This window comes from Stegodyphus dumicola, chromosome X1, assembly GCF_044657685.1.
Source record: "Stegodyphus dumicola isolate Sdum_Otavi_A_Nest chromosome X1, ASM4465768v1".
In the NCBI taxonomy this organism is placed as follows: domain Eukaryota; kingdom Metazoa; phylum Arthropoda; class Arachnida; order Araneae; family Eresidae; genus Stegodyphus; species Stegodyphus dumicola.
This window is the reverse complement of record NC_140780.1, coordinates 236,227,996-236,251,367: the sequence shown is the minus strand read 5'-3', so window position 1 is coordinate 236,251,367 and position 23,372 is coordinate 236,227,996. Positions and strand designations below refer to the sequence as shown.

General features: G+C 35.5%; 1 protein-coding gene across 3 annotated transcripts in view; it reads right to left on the bottom strand.

Annotated features, from left to right (window-relative positions):
- LOC118196141 (kinesin-like protein KIF11) overlaps positions 1-23,372 on the bottom strand; it is a 135,716-nt gene that overhangs the window by 19,668 nt on the left and 92,676 nt on the right. For all 3 annotated transcript variants that reach the window (XM_085808097.1, XM_085808098.1, XM_085808099.1), the window contains 5 exons: positions 23,107-23,335; positions 21,789-21,868; positions 14,122-14,218; positions 12,506-12,627; positions 4,106-4,192 (listed from right to left, as the gene is read on the bottom strand). In XM_085808097.1, the coding sequence (XP_085664223.1) occupies positions 4,106-4,192; positions 12,506-12,627; positions 14,122-14,218; positions 21,789-21,868; positions 23,107-23,335 (615 nt within the window). The remainder of the gene's footprint in view (positions 1-4,105; positions 4,193-12,505; positions 12,628-14,121; positions 14,219-21,788; positions 21,869-23,106; positions 23,336-23,372) is intronic.

Sequence of the window (23,372 nt, the reverse complement as noted above, 5' to 3'; positions counted from 1 at the left end):
AATTGAAAAATTTCATATCAATAAACGGCATAACTTGGCAATATATTGCGCCTCACGCGCTTTGGTGGGGTGGTTTTTATGAAAGGCTTATGAAAAGTATCAAAGATCCTTTGAGAAAGGTTCTTGGAAGGGCTCTTCTTAACTTTGAGGAAATTATGACTATTCTGTCAGAAATTGAGTTAGTTCTAAATCATAGACCTCTTACGTATGTCCACAATGAAATAAAAGAGCCACAAGCTTTCCCACCTGCCCATTTCTTCCTTCAAGGGCAAGAAAATATTTCTTATCATGTACATTTCGTCGACCTTTTGAGGAATGAACCACTAAACTAGACTTTGACTAGGAGAAAACTGTATCAAACTAATCTTTTGAAATAAATTTGCAAAACGTGGAAGGAGAATTATCTCCTCGAATTACGGTCTGCGCACATTTTTCTAAAGCCATCTCCTGAAAGGAATCTTAGAAAGGGTGAGGTTGTATTGCTGGAAGGGTCAACGAAATCAAAATTTTTATGGCCTATTGGAATTATAGAAGTTTATAAAGGTAGGGATGAGAAGCATCGCGCTGTGGAATTTAGAATCCGCAGATTGTACCAGTTGGCAAAATGCCTGTTGCTGATCCGAGGAATCTACTCATCAAGAATCACGTAATAGTGAAAGAATTAGCTACTAATATTCTACAGAAAATTCCAAAAAAAAAAATAATAATAATTGTTAGATGTGGGATTTCTGACCGTCAGTGGCGAAGTATCCGAGGAATTTGATCGCAAATAGCGAACTTTCAGGCGAAATTTTGAAATCTTTAAAACAGCACTGCATAGTCAGATATAATACATTTTGAATTTCCTATTCACACTAATTAAAGTCAAATATAGTTAAATCATTATCCTTATAAACGAGAAAAAGCATTTATAGCTACTACGTATACTACTATATTTCTAATAATTTCAATGTTTTAATGAAAACGTTACCTTAGTTTTTAATCAAACTGCAATCTGCATTTAAGTAAACTTCAAAAGGATTTGGGGGGAAAATGTACAGCGAATCCTATACCTTCAAAGAAAAGCTATTGATTTAAAATTAGCAGCTAAAACCTTGCAGATGAAACAAAATAAAGAAAGCATGCTTAGTTACCAAAGGCAAACTTTTGTGGGGATTTTGACGGCTTTAAAAGTTCTTTTCATTCGATACCTTTGGGGGTTCATAAAATATTCCACCAAGTTTCGTCTTGCGAAATATTGCAGTCTGATCTTTGAAATTAAATTCTTTAAGCTTATTTATGTTGCATTATATGTATTTATTTTTATTCAATGAAAACTGCTGTCACAACTTTGTAAATATTTCCTTTTTCGCAGGCTCGCAAGCAAGCGGATTGCCATAAACTAAAATTTAAGAATTCGTGGAATTAGACTTTAACCTACATCTTTATTTGGCAGTATATGTACATACAATAGGGTTAGTATACTATTTCAAGATTATACAGCTAGGTATTTGATATTAACAGACTTTATGCAAGAAATTTAATTTAAAAATCTATTATTCTAAAACTCAGAAGTCAGAAGTCTACTGAAATTATGTTTTGTGTGTATGTTGATGAAGTAATACATAAAATAAACACTTCATGAATTCTGAAAATCAATAAGATAACTTATCAGAAAACGAGTTTACTAATGCTTTGTCAAGTAATGAACCCTTTGGGGACGGGAGCAGGAGCTTTAATCATATATCACAAAATTATAAGCAGAAAGGGATAAACTTTTGAGCTAGTTTAAGACCTCAGAGAAAATTTAGCCTGCAATGTGTTCATGATAAATTAAGATACGTGAAAAATTTGTAGCATATTTATTACTCAGAGAGAGAGTTCCAAAATTCTGGTAATATCAGAAAAACTTTAAAAGAAAGGGAAGATTTTTCAAGGTAAATAGTTCGTATTCACATTGCTTGTTATCTCTTCATTCAAAAACTTAATTTTGAAAATTTCGAAGGTTGTCAAATAGCGCTATATCGCTAAATCTCGCTATTTGTGACAATACTTTAGCTATTAATCTGTAAAATATTAGAAGCTTCCGTAGATTCATATATATATATATATATATATATTTTTTTTTCCAGAAAAAAGAAAGAGTTCAAGTTTAGAAGACCTTCCTTGTTAGATGTTCCAGAAAATCAACAGCTTGCATTACTTTCATGGTTTAGTTTGGTTTTATTAGATTACGGCAAAGCACTTGAGGGCTATCTGCCTTAAGAGACGGATGCCTTCGTAGAGGACTTTCTAACCATTACTTTCATGAGTGTACTGTTAAGAAGGACAAGCTGATTATAACAATAGGAAATTGAACGCTCCCTTGGGAGAAGGTATATAATAAAAAAGACTGGTTCACATTTTCACAGGTTTCATCCAAATGGTGTAACCCCCTCCCCAGGGTTTAATTCGTGGTCGAATTTATCAAGATTTGGCGGTTTTATTCAGGCCATGGGGCTATGTAGCCTGTCGCTACTTGAAACCGGTAGACAATATAAGCACGTAAGGGCGGCAACGTAACGATAAACATTCTTTTTAATTTTATATGTTGAAGTAAAAGTATCAGATGTGAATATTAAGTGTGTTTGGGTTCATAATGGATTGAATTCACACAGAATCGATGACAGCTTGATAAAATTTACTTTCCCAAAAGAAATACTTTACAACTCTGGAACTTTTCACAAAAGTACAGTATGACATAGTAATTTGAAATGGTAACTACTGATTATGCTAAGAATTTTAAACCCTAAACAAGATAAAAAGCCTCAATGTGTAAGCTCGCTGAGTAATCTCTCAATGCTTTCAATATTCCAAGCTAAAATCTGGACTAAACTGAGAATTGATGCTCTTGCCGATCTTAAGTAGTTTTCCCCTCTCCGCCGAAAAATTTCTAGTATCTTCAATTTCTCGAAATTGCTGGAAGGCATATACAGTTACATACGGTAGAATACAGGTACTATTACATACAGGGCAGGACCAATTACAGCTATACAGGGATCGGACAAAAATGTCGCCAAATTGTCGCTAAGTTGGCATTTCTCGCCAAATTTGGAGACAAAAATTACGCGCTAAAACGATCGCAACTTGACGCTAACTCGCCGATACTGGCGAGATAGCCATTTACCTTAATATTAAATAGACTTGCCCTTATAACCTTATTTTTCTAGAGAAGCTTCACTCTCTGGAGTTCTTTTATGTTACATATACAAGAGGTACTACAATTTTACATATGATTTTACTAAAATTATTTACACATATACAAATTCGTAACAATATGATAGAAACTGACATTTTCGTATTAAGATAAGCAGGATTGTGTTTTACAATCGGGAGAAGGTCCGTAGTATATTTTTCAATCAATTTATTTTATTTATCAAATCTACGATTATGTGCTTGGCTCTCCTTGTAGAATTGGAAATTAGTTTATCTTGTGTGTTCCTCTTTTTAGCTTGTTTTTACTTAATTCGTTATCGTTAAGCACGTAAGCGCCGTTTCTCTAAAAAAGGAAGGTGTGCTTTCGTTGCACTTTTCAAAGCGAAAACGCTTAGCATACATGTTATACTAGAATACCATACAACCAGCCCTTTAGCAGGCCGGGAATCACACCCGGGTCTAATCACATACGTTGTATTATCTATTCATCATCTGGTAGGCTCCTTCTCTGGGTAAGTATAATTAAACACCTTGATCAGACTCGGATACACCAAAGACAGATTTACACAGGTACACCAAAAACATGAGTCATGAGCATCTTAAAAAGATGTATTAAGTACTTAAATGCAAAGAACTTCTTATTTATCATCTATCAATACTGTGGTACTAAATACTGGAAAGTGGTTCCAAATTGTAATGAATTAAGTACATTTTTGGGTACCTAAGATTTTAAACCGTAAAATCATTTTAAAAAATAGGAAAACTAATTTGATATTATAAGCATGGAACGGTAAATAAATCAGCAATTTTAAATGTCTTATTAATTAAGAACTCATTGCAGTCATGCTGAATTTCAAAAACATCTTAATAACGGTATATATTACAAAATGCATTTGAACTCATTTCAGATCGAAATATATTCCATACATACCTCATTCATCATTTCAAAGCACAATTGCTGAACAGCAGACATTAATATTTTCTTCTTCGAAGTAGCTTTGTTTTGCTTTGTAACAACCTGTTGCAACAAAAACAAAAAAAGAGGAAGGCATTAGAATGGATAAAGTCTTAACTTAAGACGTGAAACTTTCAGTACATCAACAATGTGTTCGCATCATTTTTGACCGACCACTCTATTGCAAAGTTTCATTCAGTTACGTAAAAACATGCTTTCTAAGGCTGTGTTATTTGAGTATGACAAAGCACACAAGAACTATCTGCTTCATGGAAGATGCCTTAAGGGATGACATGTGACTCACGTTGTCATCCAACCGTGTAGCCGGTCCGTTCGGCTAGGATGATAACTGGTCGAACTGTTCCATGGTTTCAAAGAACTGTTTTCTTTTGTATTATCTGCCATAACAGACTGCTTTATGAATAAGCAGTTTTAAATATCCCTCTTAATTTGATTTAATTGCTTTGCCAAGATAATGCTTTTATAGTAATTTTTGTTTCGAATACTCGTGCCATTTCATTAAAAGAAAAGTCAAGGTTTATTTTCAGTCTTTCCCTTTGTGCCTCGTTTCGTCACGTACTCTGTCAGTGCTGAGGTTTGTCCGGCCGAGTTGACACTTACATCTTCGAGTATGAGAGCTGATACTGTAGCCAGTTAATTTGTTGTACGTTCCAGTCAGTAGCTGCAAGTCGAGAAGATTTAAATTTCGTGTTTTACATTTTAAGTTAACTCGCCAATAACAAAAAACAAAGTTAATATTTTTATCCCTTATTTCTACAATCAGTTTAAGCGAAGGTCGGTAGCTCGTCATGACAGTTAAGGTAAATTTTGAAAGCGAGTGGTTGGTAAAGGTAAATGATTAGATGGTAAGTTACCCCTCAGTTGTTACATACTTAAAGAAAAATAATTTTATAAATTTCTTTTAATAAATTTAATAAGTGCTCGCATGCAAATACTTTCTCTTAAAACTGACACTATAAATAAATAAAACAAATGCAAGTGACACCTTATTTCGAACTTCTCATCTCGTTGTACTTTCAAACACAGTCTACATGCAACAGAACTTAGCCCTCAAAAGGCGTTTCCACACATTTTAAATTACAGTAGTACCTTCTTTATTTCTCATACGACGGCTTATCTTTCGAACTTTAATTTCCAGCTTTCATTTTTACGAATTTTTCTCATTTAAAATTGCTTTATCTTTCGCGTTAAGAATGAGGAAACTGTCGTAACCAATACCAGTCTCTTAATCATCATCGTAATCCCACAGGATGAATCATTGGTTTATGTGTATGTTACCGTGAAAGACCGAAATTGGAGAATGTCGACTTTCACCGGAGAATGTCAACATTCACCAAATACGTCGGTAAAAGATCGAATATTGCACTACATTCTTGTATATTCAGACCCTCACCGGTGTATGTCGACAGTCATAGATATGCTCTGGTGAAAGTCGAAAAGAGAGGTTATAAAGTGCCATAATCGTTTAAGTTGTTGCGATAAATAAGATTTGAATCGCATAATTTAGTAATTTTTTATTACTGTTATTTTATTTTCTCATTTAGAACGTACTGTATAATTAAGTAAGTTTTTAACTTCTATTATTTCCCTTTCTCATTTTGAATGTATTGTGTGTTTTAGGTTCTCATGTTCTTAAGTTCTTATTTCAAGTCTCAAGTGCGTTTATTCGCGACTGAATTACGGAGAAGAAAATATAATATTGTTATATGTTCAACATTCACCATTAGTACATGGTGAATGTCGACATTGACCGGTGTAAGTCAGAAATAAGAGTATTTGGAAAATATTTCGGACATACACCAAGAGACTATGTGAATGTTGACATTCACCGGTGAAAGTCGACATTCTCCAGATTTCGGTGTTTCACCGTAACATATACAAACCTGCAAATGAAGTCATGAAGTAACAAACATAGAATCTCCCGGGGTAGAAAGGCAAGTCTGTTTCCACGTGAGAGTAATGCTGGTGGTGTTTCTTGAGATACAGGTTTAGTGCACTATAACTTGTACTTTCGATAAGAGATTGACAAGGATATTCTACATTACCTGCTGGATACTCTTTGTAAAAAAACGTCCGAGCAAGCTAACAGCTGCACCACGACACTGAGCCACGGCATGCGTCAGCAGTAGTAAGGAGCTTTTGGCCTAAGAATGTTTCAACTGCCCTGCGCAAAATAAGGAACGTTTAAATATCCTCAACAATAATGACGATAATATTGTCGCCATGCAGTAAAATAGATTCAATCGCAAGCACTTTGCGTAGGCTTCAGTGAAATAGTATATTTTGAATTAAAGTTTTCACAAGGTAATTAAGGAAGATATTACTCAAGCAAAATTAGCACAGGTACAAGCATACGGAAGTGATTTCAATGCTTTAAGTGCCATATGGAGATCTTGATGTATGTAGTAATGAACTTGTTAAACAAGCAGCATTGGGAATAATCCCTTACCAGAACATCTGTCGCCTTTACTATGCTCGCATCTTAAAAAAAAAGGTTGCTTATGATCAACTTTTAATTCACTGGCAAACTAGGTGGGATTCTTCAACTACCAGTCGCCGAACACAGTTTTATCGCAAGTTTCTTCCAAATTATTCTCCCACTCTTTTGCACTGACCACACTTTTAACAGGACACGGACCTTTTATGAACTATTTACATCGCTTTGAAATTAGTGATAGATGTAGTTGTATATGTAGTCTTCAAGGCTCATTTGATCGTTATGCATTTAAATGCAAGTTAACTAAATCTTACCATTTAACAAGACCATCTGAGCCTTATTGGATGGAGTGGAATAAGCACCTTATTAAACATTCAGGAGCACACAATAAAACTGACAAGGATAATAAAAATATGTAAAGAATATTACTCTTCGGTTAACTAACCATTATATTTTACCTTTATATATTTCAATGTATGTACTATATTATGTCATATTGTTTTCATATATACATATTTAATTTTAATATTTTTCTTTATACATTAATTAATTGATTAATTTATATATATCTAAATTTTCTTTATTCTTATATAAGATTATTCACTCGCTGTTTGCTTTATAGATTCCAAATAGTTCTTCTTCAAACATACCATGCATTTTAGGTTGCATAAGATGATTTAAAATTATAAAATCATGTCTTCAACATACACCAATGTAGTAAGTAATACTGTATTAAGCATTAAATTTAAGTGTTTGTCTTTTTAAGTTGTAATTGTATTAAGCATTGTAATAAGAAATAAGAATTGTTATATATTCGAATACTTTGAATGCACTGTGCGCAAAGCTGTCAAACGTTACTTCTATTATTGCGAAAACTGTATTTCTTTGCAAAGACAAACGCCGTTGATCTGCCGTTTCTGGCAGTGGTAGCTGCTAGAATAGACAAACCCTCCCCCGAGCAGGCTTTATTTAGTTTGGTCTACAACCTTAAGTCAGAAACCTGCCTCAGTAGTCAGCCTAAAGAGACAAAAGACATTGCTATAGTTAAATGTTCGGATGCTAGCAGATGCGACTGACTGAAACTCTCCTGCCAAGACAATTTGGAAACTAGCAGTGTTATATCAAAGGAATACAGGAAAAATTTTAATTAGAAAATTGTAGAGGATAGCATTAATTAATGATAAACATCATTTTATGAAAAAGAGGGAACAGTTATAGAAAATGTATTAAGGCAAACTCTGAAAATATTTGCTTATTGCAAGAGTGATGTTTACGTTACTCTCAATTTAAAGTACAAATACTGAACATGCAGGAAATCTCGAGGCGTACCCATATGCACTTATCTAAGCACGACTTTTCATTTCCTTACGAAGTATCATCTTATAATACTCTGCTTTCAAATAGTTTGCCACAGTCTTCTGATATTACTCAAAAGATGAATGCATGCGAACTCTCATTCATTTATTGATTTTCGGGCTCCTAGTTTCATCTCTAGAAAAACAATATCAAATGACCATCTTCATGCTTGCATCAGATATGATGTTGATCTTAATCAGATTTTGAAAAATTAACATTTAAAGCCTCCTGTCTGAATAATCTATTTCTGCAAAATACCGTTTTTGCTAATTTGGTGATGGTGCACAGAACAACTTTCTAATTTACATTTTAACTGTATTTCTCAGAGTCTGAGGCAATACTGAAACCCTCTAAAGCAGGGGGTTCTCAACCGGTGGTACGCAAAGAAGAACTGTATTTTTAACAATTAAATTCAAAAATTAAAACCCCAACATCCTGATTGATTTTTTTTTTCACTAACACTCGTAAATTTATGCGATCTGAACTCTGTTCAAGAGTGGTGGTAGTAGTACTTTGTAGTGGTGGTACTAAAGTTTTTCGATTTTTGTTTAGATGGTAAGCGTTAGCCAAAAGGTTCATGTTCACTGCTCATCTCTTGGCATAAAATCGTTAACATTAATGAATTTAAACCTTGGCATTTATTAGTGTTAACAATTTTCAGAAGCTTGATTCAAAACGATTTTCAGGTTTTCTAGGATTGTTTTGGATACTAAAGCTTTCCGATGAGTAGAGCAGTGAGCACATTTAGTTTCAGGTGAGACTTTTCTTCATTCGTGAAATAACACCGGAATGTTTTCTTGGTAAAGCCCGAGCTCCATCACTGCATACGGCAATGCGTTTACTTCAAGGAAGATCATTCTCAGACACAAAATTGTCAATTACTTTGAAAATTTCATTTGCAGTTGCTCTATCATTAAGAGATGCAAAAAATAAATACTCTTCGGCAATTTGTTTATCTTCTTCGAAACATATGTAAACTAATAATTGAATAAAGTTCGTTACATCAGCACTTTCACCCAATTCAAATGAGAAATACTCACAGTGTTTTCCTTTTTGAATAAGTGCCTCTTTTATGGAATTTGCCATTTCATGAATTCGTCGACGTACTGTATCATTTGATACCAGAATATTATCAAGTTTATTAGCCGTTTTTTGTTGCATAATGTTAAAACCTTATCTATAGCTGACGGTATATAAAGTTTCCTCCGATAGTGTGAGCCTGCCCAGTCTTGGCAATTCTTAGGCTTACTAGGCAACTAGCTTCTAAAGCGTTTTCACTTACGTACCAAAACCTTTCATTATTTGTTTACCATTTCGAACTCCGATAATTTCTTCTTAAAATATTCCTCAGATTTATCCTTTAAATTGGCATGCTTAGATTCCAGATGTCTTTTAAGAAACGATGGTTTCATACTTTGATTGGGTAACAGTTCACCGCAAGCAACACATTGAGATTGAGGGTCTATTTCATCTCCATTCCAAGTAAACCCAACTTTCACTTTGTTTTCTATGAACAATTTTTCTTTTCTTTTCAATATTCTTAGTACTAGTAGATTGTCCTGGATCCACCACCTGTGAATCATCACTTTCCCACTTAATCCAACTCTAGCCATTTTTCCATTTTGAACAATCTGAGTTTCTTTTCTTATTTCTTCTCAAATATTTAAATGCACAATATATTACGAGTTCTTCAAAAACAAACGACGATATTCTCAGATCGCATAGAAAAGTAAGGAATATAAAAACACAAGAAGACAAAATACTTGCAGGTAGAGACAGCAAATCGACGTAAGAAAATTATTTTAATAGAAAACAGAGTAATCTCAGAAAGGGTGGCGACAAAGTGTAAACATGCTAATAAATCATCGACTTTAAAAGAATTAATGAGATAATATTATCTTTTTATGGGAAATTATTTTTATTTCCTATTAAATACAACATCGGCTTCTATTACTCCTTTTAAAAACATAATTTATGACAAATTTTATTAACTCTATGGCTGAAAGAATATTTGTGAAAAGAAAAATGGATTATTTTGCTAAAGTCTATAGGCGGCTATCGACCTTGAACAAAGCTCAGACTGCATAAATTTAAGAGTGTTGGAGAAAAAATTTAAACAGGACGTTGGAGTATTTAACTTTTGAATTTAATAGTTAAAAATACTTTATTTATTTGCGTACCACCTATTTTTCTCTTACGTACCGCCGGCTGCGAATCGCTGCTCTAGAGGTTGCAGGTAAGAGGTCATTGTTAATTTCCTCTGGCGCAGCAAGGTCATTTTAAAAACAGTCACCCCGTATAAACTCGGATTATTTTTGTTAGACATTCAGAACTTCAGTGGTCACAAAATGTAGCAAAACAGATTTCAGGATCCTTGATTCGAATATTTGGAAAGTCCCTGAAACAATTTCTAAGCTTTATGACTTTGCCTCTGAAATTATCTGAATCTTTTTCTGAAACATACCTCACAAATCTGACGGTGGATTTCGACTGCAAACCCATTCCACAGAATGAGAAACCGGATAATGGACTCACTTGAGATGCCGCAGAAGATTAGGTTTTTTGCATATGACAAAGCACAGGAGGGGTGTTTTCGTGGATTTCCACGTTTGCTACAAGAGAACTCATTCTCTTGGAAATTATCACCGCTTACTGCTAAGTGTACACACTACCAAACAGTTTCTAACTAAAACCCTTATCTTGCCTTTTAAATTCAGGCCACATGACCGATTTTGCGGCAAAATTTTAAAACGGAATCTTTCAACACCTTCCGAGCGCCAAGATTGCTAGACATGGTAGTTCAACTAAGGCTCAAATCTTATTTAACTTGCTGGCTGCATGGAAGATTTAGTGGTTTTTACCAAGTGTAATGTACACTGGTGTGAAAAAAATTAAGGACGAAGTCGGAAAATTAGCATATCAGCTAACGGAGAGGCAGAGCGGACAGAAAGAACAATCAGGAGATTAAGTAAGGTGATGTACGGTAGCACATGCGCAGATATGCAGGTAGACGTAATGGGGGAGTGTCTGAGTAGTATAAAGCATGTTGTCGGTGTAAGATCAGTATTTCTGGCAAAGAGATTGCACGCCGTATAGCAGTTAAAATCACACCGAGTTGCTGCCTCAGCGAGAAATGACGAATAATCAATCTGTTAGACGACATCTGGATGCTTTTACCAGAGGTCGAATCATTGGGAAGTTGGAGGAAGGGCGCAGTGTGACAAGTGTGGCTGCAGAGTTCAGAATTGCTCACAGCATCGTTTCACGACTTTGGAGACAATTTCAAACTACAGGAACAGCTATCCGGGGGTTTAGTAGTGGTCGTCCACGAGGAACCACACCCGCAGATGACCGGTATATTGCCTTACAGGCCAGAAGTAACAGGCGGCAGGCAGCGGGAGAAATCGCTAGACACACGACACAGGCGACTGGACGACCGATATCGCGTTTTACCGTGGCCAGAAGACTGCACGGTGGTGGTCTGTTTGTACGACGTCCTGTACGGTGTGTACCTCTAACACCTGCCCATCGGAGAAGGCGTTCTCTGTGGTGCCGGGAACACCGGAATTGGTGAGACAATGAATGGGGACGAGTACTCTTTACAGATGAGAGCAGATTCAGTCTGAGTAGCGATTCTCATCGCATACTCATCTAGAGAGAGCGGGGAAGCCGCAATCATCCCTCGAACATCATTGAAAGGGACAGGTATGGAGGTGGCGGTGTTATCGTTTGGGGAGGCATCATGCTTGGTGGTCGTACAGACCTTCACATCTTCGACGCAGGTTCAGTCAACGGGACCCATTATTGTAACGAGATTCTTCTTCCATATGTGCGTCTTTTTAGAGGCGCTATGGGTCCGCAGTTCCTTTTCATGGACGACAATGCACCATGTCATCGCACAGTAGCTGCCGAACAGCTCTTAGAGAGTGAGGATATTGAACGTATGGATTGGCCGGCACGATCTCCGGATCTCAATCCCATCGAGCATGTATGGGATTTTCTAGGCAGACGCTTGGCAGCTCGTACCTTACCACCAGTAACGATTCCGGAGCTTCGATTGGCGCTGCAAGACGAATGGGCAGGAATGCCTCAACAACTCATTGACACCCTCATTCTCAGCATGGGCAGACGCTGTGAAACCTGCCTAGCAGTCAGGGAAGATCATATCCCCTATTAAAGACCGGATGTTTCTTGCTGGACACCCATCACAGGGATGTTTCGGCCTTCAGTCGCATTGCGCTCCATGCTACTTTTTCAATAAAGCTTCTTTTTATCCCTTTGATTTCTCTTTTAGTAAGTGTTGCTTACATTACTCACGTCCTTACGTATTGGGGATCTTACGGTATTAAATGTGTTGATTTGGAAAGCTTTTGTACAAAGTTATATTGAAAAAACTGTCTCGTCCTTAATTTTTGCACATCAGTGTAAATACGAGCCGGTTTTCCACAAGAAGTTCCCCACGAAAACATCCGTTTCTTTAAGGACATAGCCCTCGAGTTCTTTGCCAACCAAATGGCCCATTTGAAAAAGAATTTACTTTCAATACATACTGAATAACTTACCGGAGATTTGGATAGTGTGGAAGATTCTCTGGTTGGAGCTAATACAGAGCGTCGGGGTTTACTTTTTCCAGAATGAGATTTTTCACTGTTAACATTCGGTATACACTCAGAACTTATTGAATCTGAAAGATATTCAAATGAATGTAAATTATTTCAAAAGTTTTGCATTATTGATTGGAAACATTTAATTTTCATGCCAGTTATCAGAATTTATGTTAGTCAGTTGATTTCTGTTAGTGCAAAAACAGCTGGGTTGTACTGCGCCAAATATAAGTCGTAAATCTTAATTATTCAAAAAATCCTTCAAATACTAATTATTATATTCAAATACACACGCATATACACACACATATATACACACATAAAGTACATACCTAAAGTACTTCAGGGATGCGACAGGTTTATATACCCTATACTCGGTGCGATATATCGTTTCACACACTGTTGTCTTAAATCGGCTCTTTGCAGAGAAGCAGCAGGCTACATACTAATGAAAGAGGAATTGGCATGCAACTTGTCGTTGGACCCACAACTGTTTCATGTCAGAAGAATGAGTGTTCTAATGCATGTTTCAACATACGAACCAAAACTGCTTGTTCCACTGGAACACAAACTGGTCTTTCAGCACAATCGGACAATTCGTTACTACCAATACATTCACGCCTAGCCATCCAAGATAATAGAATATTATACCTCTCGTATTTCGGTAACTGCAAGATGTTAAAAAGATCAGAGACAACTGGATGACAGCCATCATAAAAATATTCCTTGGTTTTTTGTAGGGAATTATTTAACTTTTCGTTGGATAATTAAAGCAATGTCTCTTTGGCAACTATTTTTCCTGACTGTTCTGATGTTCCAAATATCTTTAAAAGCATTTCTTTATTTATGAACAAATACAGAGACAGTACACACGAAAAATGTCACATTCAATGTGTTAAGGCACGTGGTTCTGTCCTATCTTTGATGCTTGTGTGACCATTTTTCAACAAGATAATGCATGAAAACATGTTGTCTGTGCTGTCCTGACCTTTCTCGATACACAGGAGGTTCGACTGATGCCCTGGTCATCACATTCTCCAAGATCTCTCACCCACTGAGAACATTTGGACATTTGTGACCAAGAGACTTTCGCGCCACCCCAAGCCAGTCATTACGACTGATAACTCTGACAGAGTTGAGGCCGCACGGAAGGAAGTACCACTGTATCTGTCATCCAAGCTCAGTTCGACTCTATGTCCAGCCGGATTATAGCCGTTGTTGCTGCCAGAGGTGTCTTAAATTCTGCATGCTCTGTACTCCAAACCCCCAGCAAATTTAGTATATATTCCTTACATTATACTATATATATACAATAAATGAGATTTTGCTACTTTCTGCATGCTCTGTACTCCAAACCCCCAGCAAATTTAGTATATATTCCTTACATTATACTATATATATACAATAAATGAGATTTTGCTACTTTCTTTCTTTCCGGGTGTAGCGACTTTAACGACCAGCAGTATATTTAAAAATACAAATTAAACTTTTTCAAAATGTTTGCCATAAATTTTAACAGCTTTTTTAAGTAATTCCATGTAATGTCAGCTAATAACTGTATAGTTCTTAATTACCTGTCTGAGTCAACTGCTCCCCGAATTTCTCAGAACAAAATGAGCATTTATTTTCGCCAGTGTCAGCTAAACTTTCTTTAAACTCGACAGCTGATTTCTGAAAAGAAAAATGTTCATACATTTTTAAATCTTTAAAGAAACTTTTCATAAAGTTTCGATGCACATTTATTTACATCTATTCAAGTTTTAGAGCTGTTAGTATTAGTTTTGTATGACAGACATACATTATTTATGAATTCAAAAACTATAATTTACATGTAGATAATGATTTTTAACAGAAGACAGTTGAAATATCTCCAACCAAGAAGAGACGAGCAGTGCATGTTTTCATACTTTTGTACTTGCAGTATGTTACTTACACAAATATTCCACGCTTCTACCTTGCAATTAATGATTTATGACACACTCTCTCACATACCTATAGACAAAAGTTACCGGACACTCATTCAGAAAAGAAACATTATTCAATGAGATATAATAAAATATTGGCCCAGCTGTTGCAGTAATACATGTGCTGAGCCTCTAAGGTATCCTTTTGATTTTGAAACACATCAACATAAATATACTTCTTTCTCGGAGTACCATGGCAAATGTTTACCGAGTAAGGAACTGAGAATCTAGGCGTGTTAAGGCTGAGATTTAAAAGTTCTTAACTCCTCTATAGCATCTGCTGGATGTTCCATCGGATTACATCAAGACCCTAAGGAGGCTTGTCATCTTATGTCAGATTAAGTTAAATTAGGTTAGGTTAGGTTAGCATACGAGGGCTTTCTGCCTAAAAGGAGGGATGCTTTTGGGGAGCACCTTCAAAGGGAAACTGGAGGATCGTATCCAAACAACAGCAGCCCATTCAGAACAGAATACAGTTCTCAAATTAATACATAATAATATTACTTTATGAGTAGATACATGTCATACCATTAACCATATATCTCTTTGTGCCATGGGATTTGTGAGACATAATTGTCAAAGATGTCAAGATAAGATTTTGTGTCCTATTGTCCTACTCATTCGATGGCCAAACTCAGACCGCATTAAATATCCTAAAGTAATAACCCCCATGAAAGCTGACTGGGAAACTGCATGTCAGTAAATAATAGTCTTTCGATGAGAATTCAGAACACATGTATGGTGTTAACAATTACGTTCAATTTGAGCAGTGTGCCACATAACCATGCAAACCGATGAAATGATAGTTTTTTACAAAAGTGAATTTAATTTTATTGATTCGTTTAAGGGTAAATAAAAATGATTGTTTGAAGCGATAGGATAAAGGCTTAGTTTAGGACTACATGGAGAGGATAGGGCTAAGTTTAGGTAATACAGTCAGACAAATCGATGGAATTAAATATCCTTGGTCGGAAGATTCAAAATTGTAATTGAATAGTTTCTTTATCAGGAGATTGTAATTTTTGTTTGTTGAAGTACGAACTCTTTCTTGCACTGTAGCCTGTGACTCATACTATAAATTACCTATTATACCACAGAAAAAATATATCATTGCCACCTTTGTTTGCTTAGCTCTAGTGTAGTAACGCATCGATTAAATATTCCGGCTCTTTAAATTTCTCCCGTCTTTCCAACGTCACGATACATGCCCCGCTTGTACATTTTGATACCTAAAGCAAACCACTATTCTCCCAGGAATGCACTACATATAAATCCATTGATATGAGTTATGTTTAAACACTGGATGTTTAAACACTGGATATCTGACAGATAAATCTGTGTTTCTAACAACCCACAATAATGGTTTTCTCGAACTTTTATCAGTCCTCGAGTGGTTAACTGATTAAAGCAAAGTAAATGAGGGTAGTCTGCGTAAGAAAATGGTTTGCTTTATTTGGCTATGGCATAACCATGCAATTGCTGTTTGTCTAATGGGAGGGAAGGCTTTCTAAGAAAGCTGGCTTGTTTCCATATTACATATGGGGAAAACTCTAGAAACGCCTACCCACCAACGGCCGAACGGCTGAGCATTGGTAGTTCGGTCTGGGGTTCGAATACCAATGAATGGGCTGGTTGCATGAGAGTTTTCGTGGTTTCCCTATGTGTAACGAGTGTATCATCCAGTTTTCCTTAGAAAGTCCTTGAAGCTAGCTCTCAAGTGCTTTGCCATAATTAAGCCAACCCGAAAAGGCACATGCAGCCAGCCCGTTCATCGGGATTCAAACCCAGGTCAAACTAACAGTGTTCTTTGACTTTACCTCTCAACCACTGGTGGGCGCATATGGAAAAGTACACAACTTCATACACAGCTTTTAAGGAAAACGGGATCATACCCCCCCCAATGCAGCCAGCCTGTTCACAGTTGTTTGATTCCGGATCGAACTAGTATGTTCAGTGATTTTACCGTTCGTCCGCTGACTGACCTTGTAAGGTCTCAGCACTTTCAATTAAACTCATTGCGTAAAAGCCAGAAATAATACTTCATGTATTTTTAAACGATTTTTCCTTTTAATACGTGCTCTACTTAACGAATTTCTAATAATGGCCAACAGTTTATATGCCAATATTTGAGGACATGTGTGCAGATCTTGAAATAAAGAATACGAAAATGTTTCTACGTCGGCCTCAGTCCAGTATCGTACAGGGCACGAACAATATAGTTAAAACTTTTGCATACGTTAAAGCATATCATCTGGAGATTGGATTACGATGTTATGAACTTGAGTATGCATTAAAAAGGAGTCAACAGATGTTCCTTCATCATAAGTACCAGAGAAATTACTGTAAAATTGTTCTTGAAAAGAAAACATCATTGAAAAAGGCTTTTCTTTGCTCAGAAACGGGAAGAGGAGTTCAAAGAAACTTTCAAAAACTGATCGCCGAGGCAATGACAGATCTGACAAAGCGTACGCTAAGCAGAAATTTTATTATGAAAAGAGAAGACGTGAAAAACTTGGAAGTGGGAGAATTAAATGTTAGCTTCGGCTTTTCAAAACAAAGTCGGTAAGTGTTTGTCGTAAATTTTGAAAAATCATATGTAACGCAGAGAAAAAGGCCCATCCCTTGTCAGTTATAGGTAAGAGATGGTTTGGAAAATTTGGATCGAAAAATCAGTTCTATAAAAGAGAAGACTTTTTTGATTAAGGATATAGATAGCAGCACGGTAGAAAGATCGTCCAAGCACTTCACCACAAAGTCAACCCAAGGGAGATCATAGGAATACAAATAATCCTGTGGATCCTTCACCTACCTTTAGAGAAAGAAAGGACATAGACATAATCAGGAAGTTGCAAAGCTTCCTAGAGTGAGGTCAACGAATGATAATGACCAAGCGTACACGATCAAAAATGGGTAAAAAGAATCTTGCTGTGGCAACAGCCAAATAGCCTACGGCATCTTGAAGGCTGGAGTCATGCTCCAAGCATATCAACGAAGCGGAAGCACATTAGGGCTATATGTCTAGGAGGAAATGCCTTCGTGGAGGGCTTTCTAAGGGAAACTGGCTCGAATTCATGTTACACATAGGAAGAATCACCAAAATCATGCACTTAGCCGGTTCGCTTGGATTCTAACACAAGCTCGAGTCTTAAAAGTAGTCGAGTGGTTAAGACCACTACCATCAAGTAGTGGTCTTAACCACTCGACTACTTTTAAGACTCGAGTAGAGAACGGAGAACCAGCAAGATACATATGAGGAGAGGAATGCCATCCACACCTGGAATCAAGTCCTCGGCAACCAAAGTCGTCGATTTCTGGGAAAAGGCGGAGACAGATGGAATGGGTGCAACAGAAGCCATATCACAGAAACTAAAAATCCAAGGAAGGAATTAAATGGCCAAGGAAGAAACAGTTTCGAAAGGAACAGAAAGAAAATAGATCTAAAACACGGATCTAGGTACAGCAAATGAACGAATGGAAAAGTAAGACACAATAACACGCCGAATAAATACTAATTCAGAAGTCAAACAACAAAAATCAGCGTTATATTTACAAAATTTTCACAGGACTAGTTTCGATGGTTTTACCGAACCACCATCTTCAGCTGCAAAACCGCAAATGAACAAGATAGGAAATAATGATTAGATAAGAAAGCCTGGACAAGAATAAGCAAGTGGCGCCATCTGTTGGTGAAACCAGAACTAAAACATAATTTCTTTAAAAGCCGAAGGCAAATTTGGATTGGAATTAGGATCGTTAACTAGAACAGAAAGATTTTTATGAATGTGAAATGCCTCTAGAAAATCCAGTTCTCCAATGGAAGATGTTTTTTGAATAATTTTGGCAGCAGAAAAACTGAAAGTGTGGTTTTCGGACCAACAATATTGAGCAACAGAAGACTTCTGTGTTTCCTTTTTCCTAACATATGCCTCATGTTCCTTGACGCGAAATTTTAAGGCTCTCTTAGTTTGGCCAATGTAAATTAAACCACACTGGCAAGGAATCCTATAAATACCCCAGGAATTCATATCCAGAATGGGGTCCTTGAGTATGGAACTCGGAATTTTATTGATGGGAGAATAAACAACCCGAAAGTTAAATTTCTGCAAAATATGTGCAACTTTATAGCTGATTGATGGAAAGAAGGGAATGACAATAAAATTTTTATAATCTCCTAAAACAAGAGTGTGCCTTTTAGTGTGTTGAGATGAGAATATTTTAACTGCTTGATTAATTATGTTGGGTGGAAAGCCCCTGTCAATAGCTATTGCTCTTAAATACTTTAGTTCTTCATCAAGGGCTAGTTTGGAGGAACAAACTTGGAAGAGCACGGAAAACATAGGAATAAAATGAAGCTAACTTTTGTTTAGTTGGATGACATGATTTAAAGTGTGGTGGAAGGCAAACCGATGAAGGTTTACGGTAAACCGTAGTACTGAAGTTGGATGTGTTACGTGTGACCAGAATGTCGAGAAACGGAAGAGAATTGCAAGTCTCAAGTTCAAAAGTGAACTGAATAGCAGGATCAATAGAATTCATTGTTGAAAGAACTTTATTTAAATCATCTTTATTACCTTGAAACAGAGTAAACGTATCGTCTACGTAGCGGAACCATGCCGGGAAGTTTAAAGTTTCAAACAATTTTGATTCATAATAATGCATGTCCCGGCATTATTATGAATCAAAATTACTTCCCGGCATGGTTCCGCTACGTAGATGATACTTTTACTCTGTTTGAAGGTAATAAAGATGATTTAAATAAAGTTCTTTCAACAATGAATTCTATTGATCCTGCTATTCAGTTCACTTTTGAACTTGAGACTTGCAATTCTCTTCCGTTTCTCGACATTCTGGTCACACGTAACACATCTAACTTCAGTACTACGGTTTACCGTAAACCTTCATCGGTTTGCCTTGCACCACACTTTAAATCATGTCATCCGACTAAACAAAAGTTAGCTTCATTTTATTCCTATGTTTTCCGTGCTCTTCAAGTTTGTTCCTCCAAACTAGCCCTTGATGAAGAACTAAAGTATTTAAAAGCAATAGCTATTGACAGGGGCTTTCCACCCAACATAATTAATCAAGCAGTTAAAATATTCTCATCTCAACACACTAAAAGGCACACTCTTGTTTTAGGAGATTATAAAAATTTTATTGTCATTCCCTTCTTTCCATCAATCAGCTATAAAGTTGCACATATTTTGCAGAAATTTAACTTTCGGGTTGTTTATTCTCCCATCAATAAAATTCCGAGTTCCATACTCAAGGACCCCATTCTGGATATGAATTCCTGGGGTATTTATAGGATTCCTTGCCAGTGTGGTTTAATTTACATTGGCCAAACTAAGAGAGCCTTAAAATTTCGCGTCAAGGAACATGAGGCATATGTTAGGAAAAAGGAAACACAGAAGTCTTCTGTTGCTCAATATTGTTGGTCCGAAAACCACACTTTCAGTTTTTCTGCTGCCAAAATTATTCAAAAAACATCTTCCATTGGAGAACTGGATTTTCTAGAGGCATTTCACATTCATAAAAATCTTTGTTCTAGTTAACGATCCTAATTCCAATCCAAATTTGCCTTCGGCTTTTAAAGAAATTATGTTTTAGTTCTGGTTTCACCAACAGATGGCGCCACTTGCTTATTCTTGTCCAGGCTTTCTTATCTAATCATTATTTCCTATCTTGTTCATTTGCGGTTTTGCAGCTGAAGATGGTGGTTCGGTAAAACCATCGAAACTAGTCCTGTGAAAATTTTGTAAATATAACGCTGATTTTTGTTGTTTGACTTCTGAATTAGAATAGAAAAGTGTTCCTGCGTCGAAGAATGGTCATGTCTAGAGAAAGGAAAACTCCCAATTAAGGAAAATGCTAAGTAAATTTCTTCTATCAACAAATATTCTTTACTATGTATACTGCAAGTCCCCGTTTTAATCTCAGATGAGGACTGATAATATAGAATTGTGTTTACCATAAGAACTGTAGCTACCAATATATTCTACTTTTCTTAAGACTATAGCACATGTATAATTGTCGAATCCGGGGGAGGAGAATATTGGTTCTAAGCAATTTATACCGAAATGTATGTAGTTTAAAATTATAATGAAGTATTTATAAAAGAAAATTTTTGCGCAATCTCCAGCCAGTGATTTTTAGATTGAGACACATTAGGAAATATAATTTATTTTAAGGTGTTTTTGAAGTAGAGTGTGTACAGAAATAGCCCTAGTTAGTTAAGCGGTGGAATTTGATTTATACAACAAATGACATGCATTCGTTTTCCCATACAGACAAGGTTGGAGACGAAAAAGATACGTATTATGCATAATGGAGATTTAAGTAGATGAAATCTTACAAAAATGTAGTAAATGTATTTGGTCTTATTATTTACTTGTGATGTACTTTTAATGTTAGTTATCTCTTACTTGAATTAAAAGGTTTTTCATTCCAGGAAATCAGAAAGAAATAATTGTGATCTAGCCAGCGGGAAAAGCAACGGGTAGTTTTACATTTAAAACTCATACTATAACCGATATTCGGTGACATCTGAAGACTTGCACTGAACTATTATGGTTTTTCATTAAATGACTGACCTTTCTTTTGCAATTCAAACAAAAGTACAAACAATTTGTCTCGAGAACATTTGCGTAGAATTCGACTATTGATTAAGTCTCTAATGAAGAAATCTTACTAAAAGCTTGAAGTTGAACGTATTACGTTCTCAGTTTCGTTATACTTTTTAAGGATAAATACGACTTTCGCAGAAATTCCTTAAGATAAAAAAAAACTGGATGAAAAGCTGTATCCTAAAACGTTTCTAAAACTTTTTTGTGACTTTATGTAATTATATCAGCTGTTCTTCAGAAACCGAGGTAAATAAGTAGATATTCTGCATCTTTATTATCAAACACAGATTGAAAGAAAGAGAATACAAATGCATTTATTTTCAAAGACAACACAGCTTGTTAATCAGGAATTCCTTAAACTTGCATTCATAAGAAATCATAAATTAGGACAATTATTTTATAATTAGACATAATAGAAATTTTTTGAAAAAGTGTCGTGTATAAAATGATAGTTTAGAATCAAGTTACTGAAATACACGTATAGTACTTAATCACTAATAATATAAAAGAAATATGAAACGCATTCGCTGAATAAAATTTCAATTCTGCCAAAGAATGGTTTTCGAAATTATATTACCGATTATCAAAATTTCATTAAAAATTATTCGATAAAATAATATGAAATGCAGAACTTAAATAATTTTTAAATCTTACCAAGAGTAGAGGTGTTTTAATTTCACTATTTTTCTTATCTTCTGACGTCTGATCTGAATCACTTTGAGCTTCTATACTTTCTACAAGGAAAAAAAAGAAATGTGAATAGCAATTCATAAACACAAACATTTTTCATTTAATATGTTAAAGTAATTTAAATATGTATAATTACGTAAAAATGGACGAGATAAGGCTCATTTTCATAAATGAGCAAGAAAACACAAATGATTTATGCTTTTTCAAACATAGTTCTCATACTGCGTAAGATGAATTAATATGGGCCTGTGACTCTTGTGCTTGAAATAAATACTTTGAGCTGATTAATTACGTTGTTAAAACCCGAAGGTCTCTAAGCAAACTATACTGATCAATTCGTAGAGTGGGATTGTATTCAATTCAAACCTAAATAGTACTTTTCATTGTAAAGATGAGACAATAATTCTGCAAGAGTAACCGTTCGACAACATACCATATAATACGAAATTAGTCGATTAGAATTTGGAAGATCAACCAAATAAGACTAGTGTTTTCATCATTAAAATTTTTCTTCAAAGCAGATATTTCTGTTGGGAAAAATTATATATTAGGAATTGACAGAGCGAACCCCCCCCCCCGAAAAAAAGAAAAAAAAAAAAAAACGAAAGTCTTCTCCTTTGCAATAGTGTTTCTGTAAACTTTAGGTCAAAAGAATGTTTTATTTAGAAGTAACAAAACAGTTCAAAGAGGAAACAGATTGTGAATAAGTATTTTAGTTACGATTCGATTCATGAACTGGCTTAAAATATGAATTGAGAAGGACTGAATTTAATTTTGAAAAGTAGTTTTAATAGCAGGATTGGGCTAGATTGCAATTTCTGACACCCATGGGCAAAACCACAAAGTCGTCTACGTAGCCAGCCTGTTCAGCCTGGCCAGCGTGATTAGAACCTGTATTGTACTAACAGTATTCAGCAGCGTTATCTAGTCTGCCATACTGGGAGTTATTTGACAACAGAAATAAATCTAATTTTCAAAATTACTTCTTTCTTTAAAATAGTTTTGAATATTTAACAATATGCATCTTAGTAGTTATCATTTACGTCTTAAATTTTAAACTTCCTAATTAGGTTTAATTATAGCATATGCAGCCATTTTTCAAAATTTTATAGAAGACAAAATACTTACACAAAAATAATTTAAGGCTTTAAAATGAAATTTTAAAGGAATACTGAACAATTTAAATCCTAAACACTTAAATGTAAGCATTTGTTGTTTTAACTTGTGGACATAAATGAAATGATAATAAAATATTTCTCAACTAGTTAAAACAATTACTGACCTGAAGTTGGAGCACATGCATGTAAATATTTTGAAGTTTCATCATTTTCAATGTGAGAAATGTGTTCAGAGATCCCCACTGATAGTGCTTCAACCAAGCACTTGGACGAATTTTTTAATTCTTCCTGCAAAGCTTTTTCTTCACTTTCGAAAGTCTGCCGCTTCTGCTCATATTCCTTCGAGAGAGATTCGCAAAATTCTTTATTTTTTGCAAGAGAATCCGTAAAATCCTATAAAAAATTTCCTTCGATAAAGAATTATGGCTTT